At 43.2% G+C, this 18307-nt stretch overlaps 1 protein-coding gene across 1 annotated transcript; it reads left to right on the top strand.

Annotated features, from left to right (window-relative positions):
- The first annotated feature begins 367 nt into the window (after nucleotides 1-367).
- On the top strand, nucleotides 368-18062 carry PRDM14 (PR/SET domain 14). The gene is made up of 7 exons (XM_073583990.1): nucleotides 368-956; nucleotides 5106-5153; nucleotides 5239-5396; nucleotides 8018-8288; nucleotides 13709-13911; nucleotides 16386-16487; nucleotides 17781-18062. The coding sequence occupies exons 1-7, from the start codon at nucleotides 368-370 to the stop codon at nucleotides 18006-18008; spliced, it is 1599 nt and encodes a 532-aa protein (XP_073440091.1). The 3' UTR covers nucleotides 18009-18062.
- Nucleotides 18063-18307: the final 245 nt, after the last annotated feature.

The raw sequence follows: 18307 nt of genomic DNA, 5'->3' as shown, positions 1-18307 counted from the left end.
AACAAGAACATAATTGCATTTAAAGGATTTGCAGACATAATTGAAAATCCAATATAATTTTCGTTAATGAATGAGTCGGGATTATTTATAGAAAAATAGTAACGCAAACAAAGTGCAGAGCAATGTGATTATAGGGGTACAGAGAGTAGCGGAATATCGGAGGGGCTGTGGATCTTCTATATCGGAGGGGCTGTGGATCTTCTATATCGGAGGGGCTGTGGATCTTCTATATCGGAGGGGCTGTGGATCTTCTATTTGGGGTTTTTATAGCGGATTTGGGGGAGTGTCGGTGACTTGTGTCTGTCTGCAGGGAAGTCTCTACCGGCCGCTGCTGACGATCATTTGTGCTTGGTTGCAGGCAGAGCTGATGGCAGTGTCTGTGCCCGGCAGCGCCCTCACCTCCCCGCACATTCCCCGCCTGCCCCTACACGTGGCCTCCTGTTTCCCGGCGCTGCTGCCCCCCGGTAACCCTTACCTGGGCGTCCTCACCAATAACCCGCATTACCTGCTCAATCCTCTGAAGTCTCTGGGAAGTTTTGTCACCAAATCTTCACCGCTGGCGCCCATCAATTTTAGGGACATCGCCTCCATGCTGGCACACAGCCCCCCGCCTCTGGAGCCCTTCTTCCCCCATCCCCCTGCTACTTACCCCGTGTTTGGGAACACCCCGACTGGTGTGAACAGTAAGGAAGCCGCCTGCGGTAATAATAGCGTCACCACCGGGCAATCAGCGGCCCCGCAGCGCCCCCCAGCCAGCCCCAAAGCCAGGAGGTGCAGAGGGGCTCCGAGAATGGGCTCCCCGGGGCTGGAGGGGGCGAGCCCGGGCACCAGGTACCAATTCACCCAGGAGGAGCTCAACACGGTCCTGTATGGGTACAACGGCGGCCACGGGGACCACAGAGCCCAGCAGTGCGCCCATGCCATCTCCGGGCTCCGCATCCCCAACACCTGCACAGGTAGAACCGTCTGTCTGTCTAAGTATCCATCCATCCATCATCTGTCTGTCTATGTGTTTGTGTGTGTGGAGCTATACCTGTGTATATCTATATAACAGAGGCAAACATGGCTGCAAAGCTGTTATCTATCTATTATCTCTCTCTGTTTATCTATTATCCTTTGTATATAGTTCTCTCTATCTAGAGATAGACAAATAGAAGCCATACATTTCAAGCAAACATGGCTGCAAAGCCTCATCTATTTATCTATCTCCTCTCTATATCTATCTCCTCTCTATATCTATCTCCTCTCTATATCTATCCCCTCTCTATATCTCTCCCCTCTCTATATCTCTCCCCTCTCTATATCTATCCCCTCTCTGTATCTATCTCCCCTCTCTATATCTATCTCCTCTCTGTATCTATCTCCTCTCTATATCTATCCCCTCTCTATATCTCTCCCCTCTCTATATCTATCTCCTCTCTGTATCTATCTCCTCTCTGTATCTATCTCCTCTCTGTATCTATCTCGTATCTATATCTCTCCCCTCTCTATATCTATCCCCTCTCTATATCTATCCCCTCTCTATATCTATCTCCTCTCTATATCTATCTCCTCTCTGTATCTATCTCCTCTCTATATCTATCCCCTCTCTATATCTATCTCCTCTCTATATCGCTCCCCTCTCTATATCTCTCCCCTCTCTATATCTATCCCCTCTCTGTATCTATCTCCTCTCTGTATCTATCTCCTCTCTATATCTCTCCCCTCTCTATATCTATCCCCTCTCTATATCTATCTCCTCTCTGTATCTATCTCGTATCTATATCTCTCCCCTCTCTATATCTATCCCCTCTCTATATCTATCCCCTCTCTATATCTATCTCCTCTCTATATCTATCTCCTCTCTGTATCTATCTCCTCTCTATATCTATCCCCTCTCTATATCTATCTCCTCTCTATATCGCTCCCCTCTCTATATCTCTCCCCTCTCTATATCTATCCCCTCTCTGTATCTATCTCCTCTCTATATCTATCCCCTCTCTATATCTCTCCCCTCTCTATATCTATCCCCTCTCTGTATCTATCTCCTCTCTGTATCTATCTCGTATCTATATCTCTCCCCTCTCTATATCTATCCCCTCTCTATATCTATCCCCTCTCTATATCTATCTCCTCTCTATATCTATCTCCTCTCTGTATCTATCTCCTCTCTATATCTATCCCCTCTCTATATCTATCTCCTCTCTATATCGCTCCCCTCTCTATATCTCTCCCCTCTCTATATCTATCCCCTCTCTGTATCTATCTCCTCTCTGTATCTATCTCCTCTCTATATCTCTCCCCTCTCTATATCTATCCCCTCTCTATATCTATCTCCTCTCTATATCTATCTCCTCTCTGTATCTATCTCCTCTCTATATCTATCCCCTCTCTATATCTATCTTCTCTCTATATCGCTCCCCTCTCTATATCTCTCCCCTCTCTATATCTCTCCCTTCTCTATATCTATCCCCTCTCTGTATCTATCTCCTCTCTGTATCTATCTCCTCTCTATATCTATCCCCTCTCTATATCTATCTCCTCTCTATATCGCTCCCCTCTCTATATCTCTCCCCTCTCTATATCTCTCCCCTCTCTATATCTATCTCCTCTCTATATCTATCCCCTCTCTATATCTCTCCCCTCTCTATATCTCTCCCCTCTCTATATCTATCCCCTCTCTGTATCTATCTCCCCTCTCTATATCTATCTCCTCTCTGTATCTATCTCCTCTCTATATCTATCCCCTCTCTATATCTCTCCCCTCTCTATATCTATCCCCTCTCTGTATCTATCTCCTCTCTGTATCTATCTCGTATCTATATCTCTCCCCTCTCTATATCTATCCCCTCTCTATATCTATCCCCTCTCTATATCTATCTCCTCTCTATATCTATCTCCTCTCTGTATCTATCTCCTCTCTATATCTATCCCCTCTCTATATCTATCTCCTCTCTATATCGCTCCCCTCTCTATATCTCTCCCCTCTCTATATCTATCCCCTCTCTGTATCTATCTCCTCTCTGTATCTATCTCCTCTCTATATCTCTCCCCTCTCTATATCTATCCCCTCTCTATATCTATCTCCTCTCTGTATCTATCTCGTATCTATATCTCTCCCCTCTCTATATCTATCCCCTCTCTATATCTATCCCCTCTCTATATCTATCTCCTCTCTATATCTATCTCCTCTCTGTATCTATCTCCTCTCTATATCTATCCCCTCTCTATATCTATCTCCTCTCTATATCGCTCCCCTCTCTATATCTCTCCCCTCTCTATATCTATCCCCTCTCTGTATCTATCTCCTCTCTATATCTATCCCCTCTCTATATCTCTCCCCTCTCTATATCTATCCCCTCTCTGTATCTATCTCCTCTCTGTATCTATCTCCTCTCTATATCGCTCCCCTCTCTATATCTCTCCCCTCTCTATATCTATCCCCTCTCTGTATCTATCTCCTCTCTGTATCTATCTCCTCTCTATATCTCTCCCCTCTCTATATCTATCCCCTCTCTATATCTATCTCCTCTCTATATCTATCTCCTCTCTGTATCTATCTCCTCTCTATATCTATCCCCTCTCTATATCTATCTTCTCTCTATATCGCTCCCCTCTCTATATCTCTCCCCTCTCTATATCTCTCCCTTCTCTATATCTATCCCCTCTCTGTATCTATCTCCTCTCTGTATCTATCTCCTCTCTATATCTATCCCCTCTCTATATCTATCTCCTCTCTATATCGCTCCCCTCTCTATATCTCTCCCCTCTCTATATCTCTCCCCTCTCTATATCTATCTCCTCTCTATATCTATCCCCTCTCTATATCTCTCCCCTCTCTATATCTATCCCCTCTCTATATCTATCCCCTCTCTATATCTATCTCCTCTCTGTATCTATCTCCTCTCTGTATCTATCTCCTCTCTATATCTATCCCCTCTCTATATCTATCCCCTCTCTATATCTATCCCATCTCTATATCTATCTCCTCTCTATATCTATCTCCTCTCTGTATCTATCTCCTCTCTATATCTATCTCCTCTCTGTATCTATCTCCTCTCTATATCTATCCCCTCTCTGTATCTATCTCCTCTCTATATCTATCCCCTCTCTATATCTATCCCCTCTCTATATCTATCCCCTCTCTGTATCTATCCCCTCTCTATATCTATCTCCTCTCTATATCTCTCCCCTCTCTATATCTATCTCCTCTCTATATCTCTCCCCTCTCTATATCTATCTCCTCTCTATATCTATCCCCTCTCTATATCTCTCCCCTCTCTATATCTATCCCCTCTCTGTATCTATCTCCTCTCTGTATCTATCCCCTCTCTATATCTATCCCCTCTCTATATCTATCTCCTCTCTGTATCTATCTCCTCTCTATATCTATCCCCTTTCTATATCTATCCCCTCTCTATAGCTATCCCCTCTCTATATCTATCTCCTTTCTATATCTATCCCCTCTCTATATCTATCTCCTCTTTATATCTATCCCCTCTCTATATCTATATCCTCTCTATATCTGCCCCCTCTCTATATCTGCCCCCTCTCATTATCTATCCCCTCTCTATTTATCTCCTCTCTATATCTATCTCCTCTCTATATCTATCCCCTCTCTATATCTATCTCCTCTCTGTATCTATCCCCTCTCTATATGTAGCTCCTCTCTGTATCTCTCCCCTCTCTATATCTCTCCCCTCTCTATATCTATCCCCTCTCTATATCTATCTCCTCTCTGTATCTATCTCCTCTCTGTATCTATCTCCTCTCTATATCTCTCCCCTCTCTATATCTATCTCCTCTCTATATCTATCCCCTCTCTATATCTATCTCCTCTCTGTATCTATCCCCTCTCTATATCTATCCCCTCTCTAAATCTATCTCCTCTCTATATCCTCTCTATATCTGCCCCCTCTCTATATCTATCCCCTCTCTATATCTATCTCCTCTCTGTATCTATCCCCTCTCTATTTAACTAATCCCTCTCTATAGCTATCTCCTCTCTATATCTATCCCCTCTCTATTTTTCTCTCCCCTCTCTATATCTCTCCCCTCTCTATTTATCTCTCTCCTCTCTATGTATATAGATCTCCCATTATCCATCTATTCATGTTTTACACTAGGCATGGAGCCTCAGATTTTGGACAGAGAAGCCCTGCAGTTACCAGAAGGTACATTCTCCCATTCCTATGATTACATGACATCGGTCTCTGCTGTGATAAGGATTAGATGCCAGTCAAAATATCTATATTTTAGGACTGACAATCTTGAAAATGAAGTATGGAGATTTACCCAAATCTGGGGTGTTTAGTGCAAGTGTCATCCCCAAAGGAGTGAAGTACGGTCCCTTCCAGGGGAGAGTGGTGAACACCAGTGAGATCAAGACCTATGATGACAACTCTGTGATGTGGGAGGTGAGGAGACCTCTCTGCTGTCACCTTCTCTCCCCTCTCTGCTGTCACCTTCTCTCCCCTCTCTGCTGTCACCTTCTCTACCCTCTCTGCTGTCTTCTTCTCTCCCCTCTCTGCTGTCACCTTCTCTCCCCTCTCTGCTGTCACCTTCTCTCCCCTCTCTGCTGTCACCTCTTCTCCCCTCTCTGCTGTCTTCTTCTCACCCCTTTCTGCTGTCACCTCTTCTCCCCTCTCTGCTGTCTTCTTCTCACCCCTCTCTGCTGTCACCTTCTCACCCCTCTCTGCTGTCACCTTCTCTCCCCTCTCTGCTGTCACCTTCTCTCCCTTCTCTGCTGTCTTCTTCTCACCCCTCTCTGCTGTAACCTCTTCTCCCCTCTCTGCTGTCACCTTCTCTCCCCTCTCTGCTGTCACCTTCTCCCCTTTCTGCTGTCACCTCTTCTCCCCTCTCTGCTGTCTTCTTCTCACCCCTCTCTGCTGTCACCTCTTCTCCCCTCTCTGCTGTCTTCTACTCACCCCTCTCTGCTGTCACCTCTTCTCCCCTCTCTGCTGTCACCTTCTCCCCTCTCTGCTGTCACCTCTTCACCCCTCTCTGCTGTCACCTTCTCCCCTCTCTGCTGTCACCTCTTCTCCCCTCTCTGCTGTCACCTTCTCTCCCCTCTCTGCTGTCACCTTCTCCCCTCTCTGCTGTCACCTCTTCTCCCCTCTCTGCTGTCACCTCTTCTCCCCTCTCTGCTGTCACCTTCTCCCCTCTCTGCTGTCACCTCTTCTCCCCTCTCTGCTGTCACCTCTTCTCCCCTCTCTGCTGTCACCTCTTCTCCCCTCTCTGCTGTCACCTTCTCCCCTCTCTGCTGTCACCTCTTCTCCCCTCTCTGCTGTCACCTTCTCCCCTCTCTGCTGTCACCTCTTCTCCCCTCTCTGCTGTCACCTTCTCCCCTCTCTGCTGTCACCTCTTCTCCCCTCTCTGCTGCCACCTCTTCTCCCCTCTCTGCTGTCACCTTCTCCCCTCTCTGCTGTCACCTCTTCTCCCCTCTCTGCTGTCACCTCTTCTCCCCTCTCTGCTGTCACCTTCTCCCCTCTCTGCTGTCACCTCTTCTCACCTCTCTGCTGTCACCTCTTCTCCCCTCTCTGCTGCCACCTCTTCTCCCCTCTCTGCTGTCACCTTCTCCTCTCTCTGCTGTCACCTCTTCTCCCCTCTCTGCTGCCACCTCTTCTCCCCTCTCTGCTGTCACCTTCTCCCCTCTCTGCTGTCACCTCTTCTCCCCTCTCTGCTGTCACCTCTTCTCCCCTCTCTGCTGTCACCTTCTCTCCCCTCTCTGCTGTCACCTTCTCCCCTTTCTGCTGTCACCTCTTCTCCCCTCTCTGCTGTCTTCTTCTCACCCCTCTCTGCTGTCACCTCTTCTCCCCTCTCTGCTGTCTTCTACTCACCCCTCTCTGCTGTCACCTCTTCTCCCCTCTCTGCTGTCACCTTCTCTCCTCTCTGCTGTCACCTCTTCACCCCTCTCTGCTGTCACCTTCTCCCCTCTCTGCTGTCACCTCTTCTCCCCTCTCTGCTGTCACCTTCTCTCCCCTCTCTGCTGTCACCTTCTCCCCTCTCTGCTGTCACCTCTTCTCCCCTCTCTGCTGTCACCTCTTCTCCCCTCTCTGCTGTCACCTTCTCCCCTCTCTGCTGTCACCTCTTCTCCCCTCTCTGCTGTCACCTCTTCTCCCCTCTCTGCTGTCACCTCTTCTCCCCTCTCTGCTGTCACCTTCTCCCCTCTCTGCTGTCACCTCTTCTCCCCTCTCTGCTGTCACCTTCTCCCCTCTCTGCTGTCACCTCTTCTCCCCTCTCTGCTGTCACCTTCTCCCCTCTCTGCTGTCACCTCTTCTCCCCTCTCTGCTGCCACCTCTTCTCCCCTCTCTGCTGTCACCTTTTCCCCTCTCTGCTGTCACCTCTTCTCCCCTCTCTGCTGTCACCTCTTCTCCCCTCTCTGCTGTCACCTCTTCTCCCCTCTCTGCTGTCACCTTCTCCCCTCTCTGCTGTCACCTCTTCTCCCCTCTCTGCTGTCACCTCTTCTCCCCTCTCTGCTGTCACCTCTTCTCCCCTCTCTGCTGTCTTCTTCTCACCCCTCTCTGTCTTCTTTTACCATTTCTTAGCTACATGTTAGATAAAGTTTTCCTTCCTAAAACATCGCTACACCGTAGATAATGTTATATTTCGTTTTCCTGTTATTTTTAAAATGATTTTCTGTTTTTTTTCTTCCACTTATGATGTGTAATATAACCATTTATTGTTATATATAATTATTTTAATTATTCTGGTTGTATTGTCACAGTAATGTCTTATCATTTGATCAAATGTTCTATATTAATAACGTCATACCGATATTCATATATTTATATTTACAGTAGATCACACTAAAACCACATTAAAAAGCATTAAAATCTTTGTATTATGATTTATCTACAGTAGCTATTACATCTCCTAAAATTATTTCTTTTGCTTTGAATCCTGCTGATGTCCAATTACAGATATATATGAAGCTGATGTGATGGTGATAATCACATTATCGCATTCCTGCTTCCAATGTGAATACTGACCCGCGATTCCTAGCTGTGACCCTGTCCCCTGTGTTTCCCTCCGGCAGATCTTTGAAGATGGCAGGCTCAGTCACTTCATAGACGGGAAAGGCGCATGCGGTAACTGGATGGCGCTTGTGAATTGTGCCCGATTCTCGCAGGAACAAAACCTGGTGGCAATTCAGTGTGAGAACGACATTTACTATGAAACCTCCAAGGAGATCGCCCCCAGACAGGAGCTGCTGGTCTGGTATGGAGGCTGCTACGAGCTGCACCAGGGCATCCCGGTCAGATTCAGGGGTACAGATGAGGGCAAAGCCCCCTTTCAGCAGGAAGAAGGTAATCCATGTGACCCACCCGCAGGAGGACATGGTGCCATCAATTATCAGTACAATGAAAGCTAAGAACAGTTTCCTATGTGATGAAATATAAAATCTAATTTATTCCAATCGATGTTCATATCAGGGATAAATTCCCTGGGTTCAATAAGATCCTGTAATTTTAATGTTATTTTGATGTAAATCATATTTATCTACAATAATATTTCAAAAACATACTATGATGTGCAAATGTATTATAATGCATATGGCACTATATTGTATAATAACAAGTATCTGAAATCTACTTCTTTAGTCTATATATCTAGTCATCCATCCATGTATCTATCTATCTATCTATCTATCTATCTATCTATCTATCTATCTATCCCATATCTATCTATCTATCTATCTATCTATCTATCCCATATCTATCTATCTATCTATCTATCTATCTATCTATCTAAATAGAAATAACAGACAGCAGCACAAACTTGAGCAGATTTTGGGTGCAATAGTCCTGAATAATGCGGTTGTCCAACGCAAAAATATAAATAGGAAAAAATCAGGCAGCACTTCAGTTACAGGAAAAATGTGGATTAAAGTCCGCATTTTTCCTGTAACTGGAGTTCTGCCTGATTTTTTTCCTATCTGTCTATCTATCTATCTATCTATCATCTATCTATCTATCTATCTATCTATCTATCTATCTATCTGTTCATCCATGCATCTATCTATCTATCTATCTATCATCTATCTCTCTATCTATTCATCCATGCATCTATCTATCTATCTATCTATCTATCTATCTATTCTCTGTCTATTTATCTATTATCTATTTTTCTGTACGTGTGTATATATCATTTATACACACAGATACAAAAAAAATCAATAGATATATATATAACACATCTGTGTATATTACACACATACACACATATTTGCATGTAAATTATAATATATATATATATGACACATACACAGATACACAAAAAGATATAACATAAAGAAATACAATCCAGATACATCTTATTAATAATCTATAATATATGAGCACATAAAATCTTATAATGAGCAGCCAAGTATGGGATTGACAAAGCTGCAGTTAGGTGGATTCCTAACTGGCTTAGTGATCGTACTCAATGAGTGGTAATAAATGGCTGCACATCCAGTTGGAAGAATGTCTCAAGTGGGGTACCACAGGGCTCTGTCCTGGGCCCTGTATTGTTCAACATTTTTTATAAATTATCTAGATAAGGGAACTGCAGGTAAATTAATCATATTTGAAGATGATGAAAAGCTAGGAGGGATAGCTAACACTACAGAAGACAGAGAAAGGATTCAGCAGGATCTAGATAAGCTTGATCAATGGGCAATGACTAATAGATTGGTATTTAACAGGGGGAAAAGCAAGATTCTACATCTGGGAAAGAAAAACGAAAATTACTTCTACAGAATGCGAGTAATAGAACTAAGAAACAACATGTGTGAAATAGACTAAGGCTGTGTGCACACGCTGCGGAATCTGCTGTGGATTGATCCGCGTGGATTTTCAAAATCCGCAGATAAATCCGCAGGTCAAAAGTCCCTTGGATATCCGATGTGTACGTTAGTTACCAGCTCCCTGCATCAGCGCGCTGGTAACTAACGAACACAGCAATGCCGCGCTCGGCGTCGCTGTCCTGATCGCTGGTGAAGCTGTCTGTGTGACAGCTCACCAGCGATCACATAGCGACTTACCAGCGATCCTGACACTTTGATATCGTTGTCGGGATCGCTGGTGAGTCGCTGTGTGAGTCGATGTGTGACTCCAGCTTCAGAGGAGATTTAATAGCTCTCTACAAATATCTGAAGGGAGGTCACAGTGTAGAGGGATCATCCTTATTCTCATTTGCACATGGAAACACAAGAAGCAATAGAATGAAACTAAAAGGGAGAAGATACAGATTAGATATTAGAAAAAAAACTTTTTGACAGTGAGGGTGATCAATGAGTGGAACAGGCTGCCACAAGAAGTGGTGAGTTTTCCTTCAATGGAAGTCTTCAAACAGAGGCTGGACAGACATCTGTCTGAGGGCAGTTTCACATGTCAGTGTCTCCGGTACGTGTAGTGACAGTTTTCTCACGTATCGGAGACACTGACACAGACACATTCGAATGAATGTGTCTATGCAGATGTCAGCGTGTTTTCACGGACCGTGTATCCGTAAACAAAACATGCTGACATGTCCGTTTTTGTGCAACAGCACGGATCACACGGACCCATACAAGTGAATAGGTCCGTGTAAACACGTACCGCACACGGATGCTGTCCGTGTGCTGTCCGTGTGCGATCCGTGTGCATTTTTAAAAGTCAAAGGGTTAACATTGAAAATAATTTTTCAAAAACACGGACACACGGACAGCATACGGACAGCACACGGATGGTACACACGGACATACAGATAGCACACGGATGTCACACGGATGGCATACGTATGCACATGGACACACGGACATGGATAGCTCCGGTAACGGTTTTTCCGGTACCGGAATTATCTGGACGTGTGAAACTGCCCTGAGATGGTTTAGTGAGTCCTGCATGGAGCAGGGGGTTGGACACGATGACCCTGGAGGTCCCTTCCAACTCTAACATTCTATGATTTGCAATATTATTATTTATTATTATGCATAGTGCTATCATATTCCACAGCGCTTTGCAGACTTTATCACCACTGTCCCCATTGGGGCCCACGATTTAGATTCCCTATCATCATGTTCTTGGAGTGTGTGAGGAAACCAGAAAACCCAGAGGAAGCCCACACAAACACGGCGATTACGTATAAACTCCATACAGATGGTGTCCTTGGTAGGAAGTGCCTATAACAATATATTTTAATATAATGAAACTGAAATTTTTATTGCACATTAGATTTTTAATTATTTTTACTACTAATATAACTAATATATTGTATAAAATTCAATAGTTTTACATTAAATAATTTTTTTCGCCAAATTCCTCTATAACAGTAGAGTAATCCAGATTAATAACATATAATAATCAGACACAATGTATGTAATATGATTGTGTGCAGCACTAGAATTCATTACCCGCTGGCTCTTGTACACGGGGTGCGATCTGTTACTGACAGGTGAATAAGTGTGTATAAACGTATGCTGTAATCCTTACTAGGAGAATCCAGTGCTGAGCTGAGGACCTGGAGATAAAGCTGGCTCAGTAATTGGTATTGACATTAGCATATTCTGATGAGCAGGATTATTTGCTCAGTCATTAACTGCTAATGATTCAACTATTGTAAAGTACAATGTTCATTATCCTTTGATTTACAGTGGCATGTAAAAGTTTAGGCACCCCTAGTCAAAAGTACTGTTATTGTAAGCAATTAGGTTGAAGATGAAATGATCTCTAAAGGCCTAAAATTAAAGATGACACATTTCCTTTGTATTGTAGGCAAAAAAAAGTAATTTTTACATTTTAAAAATTACAAAAAGGAATATGGGTCAATGCAAAAGTTTGGGCACTCTTGGAGATGTGTGCTCAGATAACTTTGACCAAGGTTTCTGACCTTAATTAGCCTGTAAGTGATATGGCTTGTTCACTATCATATTTAGGAAATGCTAGGTGATACAAATTTCCCAGCTTTATAAAAACCCAGCCCCTTCTAACCTTGTGCCAAAAAATAGCAGCCATGGGTTCTTCTAAACAGATGCCTAGCACTCTGAAAATGAAAATGGTGGAGGCCCACAAAGCAGGAGAATCCTAAAAGACGATAGCAAAGCATTTTCAAATTGCCCTTTGCTCAGGTGAAAAAGTAATTAAGAAATGGCAGTTAGCAGGAACAGTGAAAGTCAAGATATGCCAAATATGGTCTTCACAGAACGGTCATCAGAAGAAAACCTCTCCTGCATCCTCATCATTAAATTCACCTTCAGAAGCATGCAAATGAACATCTAAATGAACCTGATGCATTTTGGAAGCAAGTCCTGTTGACCAATGATCAAAGGTATGTGTGGAGAAAATGGCACAGAATTTCCGGAAAAGATCTTCTCACCAACCATTAAGCATGGGGGTGGATCAATCATGCTTTGGGGTTGTGTTGCAACCAATGGCACAGGGAATATTGCATGGGTAGAGTGAAGCATGAATGAAATTTCAACAAATTCTTGATAAAAACAACACCATCTGTAAAAAAGCTGAAGTTGAAAAAAGGATGGCTTCTACAAATGGATCCTGATTCTAAACACACGTCAAAATCCACAATAGACTACCTCAAAAGGCGCAAGCTGAAGGTTTTAGAATGGCCCTCACAGTCCTCTGATCTGAACTTCATTGAAAATCTGTGGCTAGACCTCAGTATAACACTGCATGCAACACGACCCAGGAATCTCACAGAACTGGAAGAATTTTTCAAGGAAGAATGGACGACAATCCTTCAAACAAGAATTGAAAGACTCTTGGCTGGCTATAAAAAGTGTTTACAAGCTGTGATACTTGCAAAAGGAGGTGCTACTAGACTTCAGACATGCGGGGTGCCCAACTTTTGCAATGGTGCATTTTCCGTTTTGTAATTTTTAAAATGTAAAAGATTAAAATACACAGTATTTTCGGATTATAAGACACACTTTTTTCTCCAGTTTCCATAAAATTTTAGAGGAAAATGGGTACGTCTTATAATCCAAAGTGAGCTTACTGGGGGGGAAGTGGCGGCGGTGGAGTGGGGTCACAAGAGACAGGGTCGCTGCCTCTGAAGACCGGCGTCGGTACCAGGTTTGGAGTGATGCTGCGGGCCCTGGGCTCTCATAAGATGTTTTTGAGTCTCCTTTTCCAATGATTTCCCTGTGGTGGACTTTGGGAAAAGAGCCGTCGGAGGTGGTGCATGAGCAGATTAAGATTTCAAAAGACGAGATCTCTTCTCCTGAGATCTCAATCTGAGCATGACTCGCCTTCAGCGACCATTTCCCCAAAGTCCACCCGCTTCCACTGCCAGCCTCCTGAAGCAGCGATCCTGCTTCCGGTGACCCCACTCAACGGCCTCCACCCCCCATGTAAGCTAACGTTAAAACGGACTATCATGCACCACCATTTTATTTACATTTTTGTTTTCCTATTTTCCACCCCAAAATTTGGGGTGTGTCTTATGGTCTGGTGTGTCTTATTTTTTTTGGCCTAAAATACAAAGGAAATGGGTCATCTTTAACTTTAGGCCTTCTAGAGATGATTTCATCTTCAACTTTCTTAATTGTTCATAGTAACAGTAATTTTGTCCAGGGGTGCCCAAACTTTTATATCCCACTGTGTACACCTACTAGTACATGTACCTTGAATGATTTGAACTTATTGAACATTTTGCTTTCTGTTAATGTTCTAATTTGAGAGCAGCACGGGGCTCATATGTTGGCTTTTTTGGAATGTCATGCTGTATTTGTCGCTTACCCCTATAGAGTCTGGAGAGGGCTACAAATGTGACAGATGTGGTAAAGTCTTCGCCTACAAATATTACCGGGATAAGCACCTTAAATACACGCGCTGTGTGGACCAAGGGGACAGAAAATTTCCCTGCAATCTGTGTAAGAGGTCTTTTGAGAAGAGGGACAGACTGAGGATTCACATCTTACATGTTCACGAGAAGCACAGACCCCACAAAGTAAGTGCTGCCATTTTTTATCCACCTTTTTTTATCCACCGTCCTCTCCAAACAGCAGCTTAGGGCCACATTTATCTCTTGGGCCCTTTACATGAGGCTCTGTAGCTGATGGTGGCTGAATGTGAATGGTAAAGAATTGGCTCTAGAAGATAGTAGTTGATTAATGATTCTGTACGTCTGTCTATATTTTCTTATTTTTTTGATTTCTCACGGGGGACACTAAAGTCTGTATTATCTACTTTTGTTTTCTGTTTAATGTAAACTCCAATTATTCTGAATTGTATTTGTGTGTTTGGCAGTAGAGCATTTATTTCAGAGCAGAGGCCGTAATATCCTCATCCTAGTGTTATGTATTACTATACTATGTCTGTCCGATAAGAGGCAGGCAGTGTCCGCTTCCCCAGAGCAGAATATGGGCTCTTACTAGAGAGAGTCTGTATTCTGCTGATGGTCTTATTTGGCAATGGCAGGGAATTTCACAGGCGCTACTTGTTGATTAGCAGCTGGTAAACCTATAGATTAATGCTTTATTTCAGCAATGTATTCTCACTTTATGTTTCTGACCTGAAACCACTGTACTGGTCTCCTGAAGAAGCTTCCCAACTTCAAAATGCTTTGAGAATATTATCAAATAGACATTTTGATACCGGAAATAAGGTCTTTATTGCGGATCCCAAACCAGCAATGCAGATCACCCACTTTTTTTTTTCCCACTAATAGAGTATATTGTAGAATAAGGACAATAATTTGTAGCTTTAACTCCAAAGGAAGATACATCAGCCAGGGAATAAATGGCGATATAATAATAATCAGTCGAGTGGAAAGAGCTGTTATTTTATTAGTAAGACAATGCACAAATATCCTCACTTCCCTTACCTCTGGACTGACGCTACATTCTGTTGGAATGATGGCGCCAATTTTATTATCTTTTATACTTTCCTACTCTTGCTTGGTGAACCCTCCAAACCCTTCTACTGAAAGAAGGGAACACCAGGCGATGTCAAATATCAGCAGTCACTACAGTACTTCATACCCGATGACAGGGTTTGATCCGCTTGTACACAACATCAAGAGGTAATCACTCCCCTGTTGGAAACCTCTGCTCTTTATACTAGTCTGTCAAGGTTTTACATGAGGGGATGCCCTTTTTGTTTCATTTTACATATCTACAAGTCCCACTTATTCATTTTCTTAGGTTCAACAGTCTCAGCATTGCCTTATATACTCATCCTGCCATTGCCAGACTGAGGTGCCAAGGGCCCATCAGTAACATTGACTCTGGGGGCTTATTGTTCTGAAAATCCATTACCCTGGTTCACTCATTTAGCTATACCTCTATATAATAGTATACTTGGTAGTGTATTAAATGAAAGAGGAGATATTGCTTTTTTCTGTACATAGTGAATCATGTATATTATGCTGAATACTGCTAATATAGGAGAGATGGGCCAGCACCTAAGCAGAGGCCCACCAGGAATTCACCTGTTATCCGGTGTGCCAGTCTGTGCCTGCATCCAGCAGAATCCAGTGATAAATGGTCTTTTCTCTCCAGCAGAGGAAGCGTTAAGTGAAGTCACGGGTGGCTGCCATTATCTCAGTAGGGTTTGGCTGGAGGCCCCTTATTTAGATCTGAAAGGCTTGTAAACTGAAATAGATCCAGGCCTGGCTCAATGAGACACACTTCCATTTCACGGGCCGGCTTACATTATTTAACAGTTCAGTTGGCTGCGATGATTTTCTTGAGTGTTTTACACATATTTGGAACTAATGCATTGTGTGTAATATTAGAGTTGTATCTAGGATCAATACAAGGTTTTTGCCTCCTTGTGATTAGGCCTTGGTACCTGGCTGCACACTATAAACAGGTCCATAATTGAGTCCTAAATACCTACCTGCATCGTTATCTATGCTGCCTTGTTGGCCAGATTTTTCCAGTTGTATAAAGGTGACTGCACACATCAGAAAAAGGTTTGGTAACCCCCCTGATGTTGCCGAGACCAGCCGACCATCTAATGTAAATGGGGGTGGGGGGTCTCCATTCTCCCTGGATGGCAGAAGTGGGCTGAACGTTATCGAAGATGTTTCTAATATATGGAAATGTGATCTGGGTTACATTCATTAAAGGGGTACTAAATCCTAATTATAAGCTGGTGTTATAAGGAAATGGATGCAGATACTTGCAATCTGATTAGTCGCTATTCTCCCCCCACACAGAACGGCATTCAATTGTGCAAGAAATTGGGAAACTTTAGGGTGTATCCCTTTAAAATTGTCCAACTGCCTGTGTATTAAGCCAGCTCATCAAGCTATCTGGAGTCCTATGTAACAGTAAAGATAATACATGATTGATTCAAGATGAATTGTGCCAAATGGCAAACTCCTCAGCACTTTACTTCCTACAACAATCTCAACCCTGCTACGTCAGCACTGCAGCAATCTGATTGTGTGATTGACACCTGTCTCTCCTGTTACAGTGCACGGTGTGCGGGAAGAGCTTTTCTCAGTCATCCAGTCTCAACAAGCACATGAGGGTCCACTCTGGAGAAAGACCATACAAGTGTGTCTACTGCAACAAGGTAACAGCACTTCCCTATTACTGTAGCGCTGAGTGTATCATATTTTTATATGTTAATTCCCTTTTCAATTAACTTCATCCCATTGATGTGTAAAAACAAAAAAAAAACAAACAAAACAAATTGACGTTGAATTGATGCTGCTGTGCCAGTGTTTTTGATCGACAGCAGCGGTTACGTCACATTGATAGCACTGCAACCAATCGCTGAGCAACTCTGCCAATTTGTAGATGACCTCGTAACCACCTATCTAGTCATCCATTTTTTTTTCTCTGGCGTTGCATAGTTTGCTGTGGGATCGTTTATATTCATCCCACTCATGAGTTGTACTGGACCCTTCAAGGAGCCGTGGTAGGAAATGCTATCGATCATATATTGATCTGGCTCAGCAGAAGTGCAAAAGACTGGTGACAAATGATGCTGCTTGGATGCGGGTTGTCATTAGCTGAGGCACAACTGATGCAAGCATTTCAGAAAGGCCTGAGGTCAGATTTCCAAATATCTGTCCCATCAGCTTTCTTGTGCCTCTACTCATGACAAGTGAAGTCAGAACGCTACTGGCTGTCAGGAGGCTTTTTCTCCACTTTCTACTCCAAAATTGATGAACCAATAGAAAAACGTAACATGCAGTGTTTTCAGAATCCGACTGTTTGAAGGGTCCAGTGCAACAACTGACGTGCCGGAAGAATGCGCTGGAGGGAGAATAGATCCCATAGTTTGCTATGGAAGGAAACAAGGCCGGGCTGCTGGATAACTGTAAGCAAAACTTACAGTATACGACTATATGTATTTATAAACCATATGGGGGACCAGGGATAGCTGCTCATATTTTCAGATTGGGACATCGATATATAATGATTATCTCTATTTAATATGTACAAATATTTCTTCTTGAGCTGGACTCCCCCTTTTTTAAAGGGCTTTAAAGAAATGAAAAAAAAAATACTAAAGGAAGTGTAATTATAAATATATTTCCAAATTCTTATTGGTTAGCAAATCACACTTGTTTTTTTTGTCTGTGGAGATAATCAATGTAAAAAGTTAGTTTAATATAGTGATTACTCCCATATATAAAACAATTGTTATTTATTAATGGAAGATATTGAGTAATTTATTTATAATGACATTTCCTTTTTCATTTTTGTAATTCCTTTAATTCCACCTATTGTGATGTATATGCATTATTCATCATTAATATCTCAAAACAGTTTCCAGCTGCTATAAAAACAGCTTTTACATTGATTCCTCATATATCTTGGATCAACACGTCTTCTCTTTCATTTTTCTTTCAATTAGGCATTTACAGCTTCCAGCATCCTCCGCACCCACATACGGCAACATTCTGGAGAAAAACCCTTTAAGTGCAAACATTGTGGCAAGGCCTTTGCGTCGCACGCTGCGCATGACAGCCACGTGCGCCGCACACACATTAAAGAGAAAGGCTACAGCTGTACGACGTGCGGGCAACACTTCATGGAGACGGAGCAGTTACGATATCACATGCGGGTTCACTCCGCTCTCTGAACGTCTGCTCTCACTCAGCACCGGATCATTTAGCCCGTCCCAATTCTATTTAATTTCCTTACTGTGATTAACCCCTTAATGATGGGCAGAACATTTAACAAAGCACTGCCATCTATCTATCTATATATATATATATATAATTGCCTTAAATTGTCTGTCATCCACTTCTGTCTGGATGTCCGAATCCCACAATCCACTGCGCCACACCGGAAGTACGCTGACCGCCATTTTGGTACACCCAAGTGATGCCGCCCGGATCCAGGACGCAACTGCGATCCGATCACGAACGCAGCTGCGAT

This window comes from Dendrobates tinctorius, unplaced genomic scaffold (genome assembly GCF_039654945.1).
Source record: "Dendrobates tinctorius isolate UK_male_01 unplaced genomic scaffold, ASM3965494v1 ptg000082l, whole genome shotgun sequence".
In the NCBI taxonomy this organism is placed as follows: domain Eukaryota; kingdom Metazoa; phylum Chordata; class Amphibia; order Anura; family Dendrobatidae; genus Dendrobates; species Dendrobates tinctorius.
The sequence above is the reverse complement of the archived record's forward strand: the minus strand, read 5'-3'. Positions and strand labels throughout refer to the sequence as shown.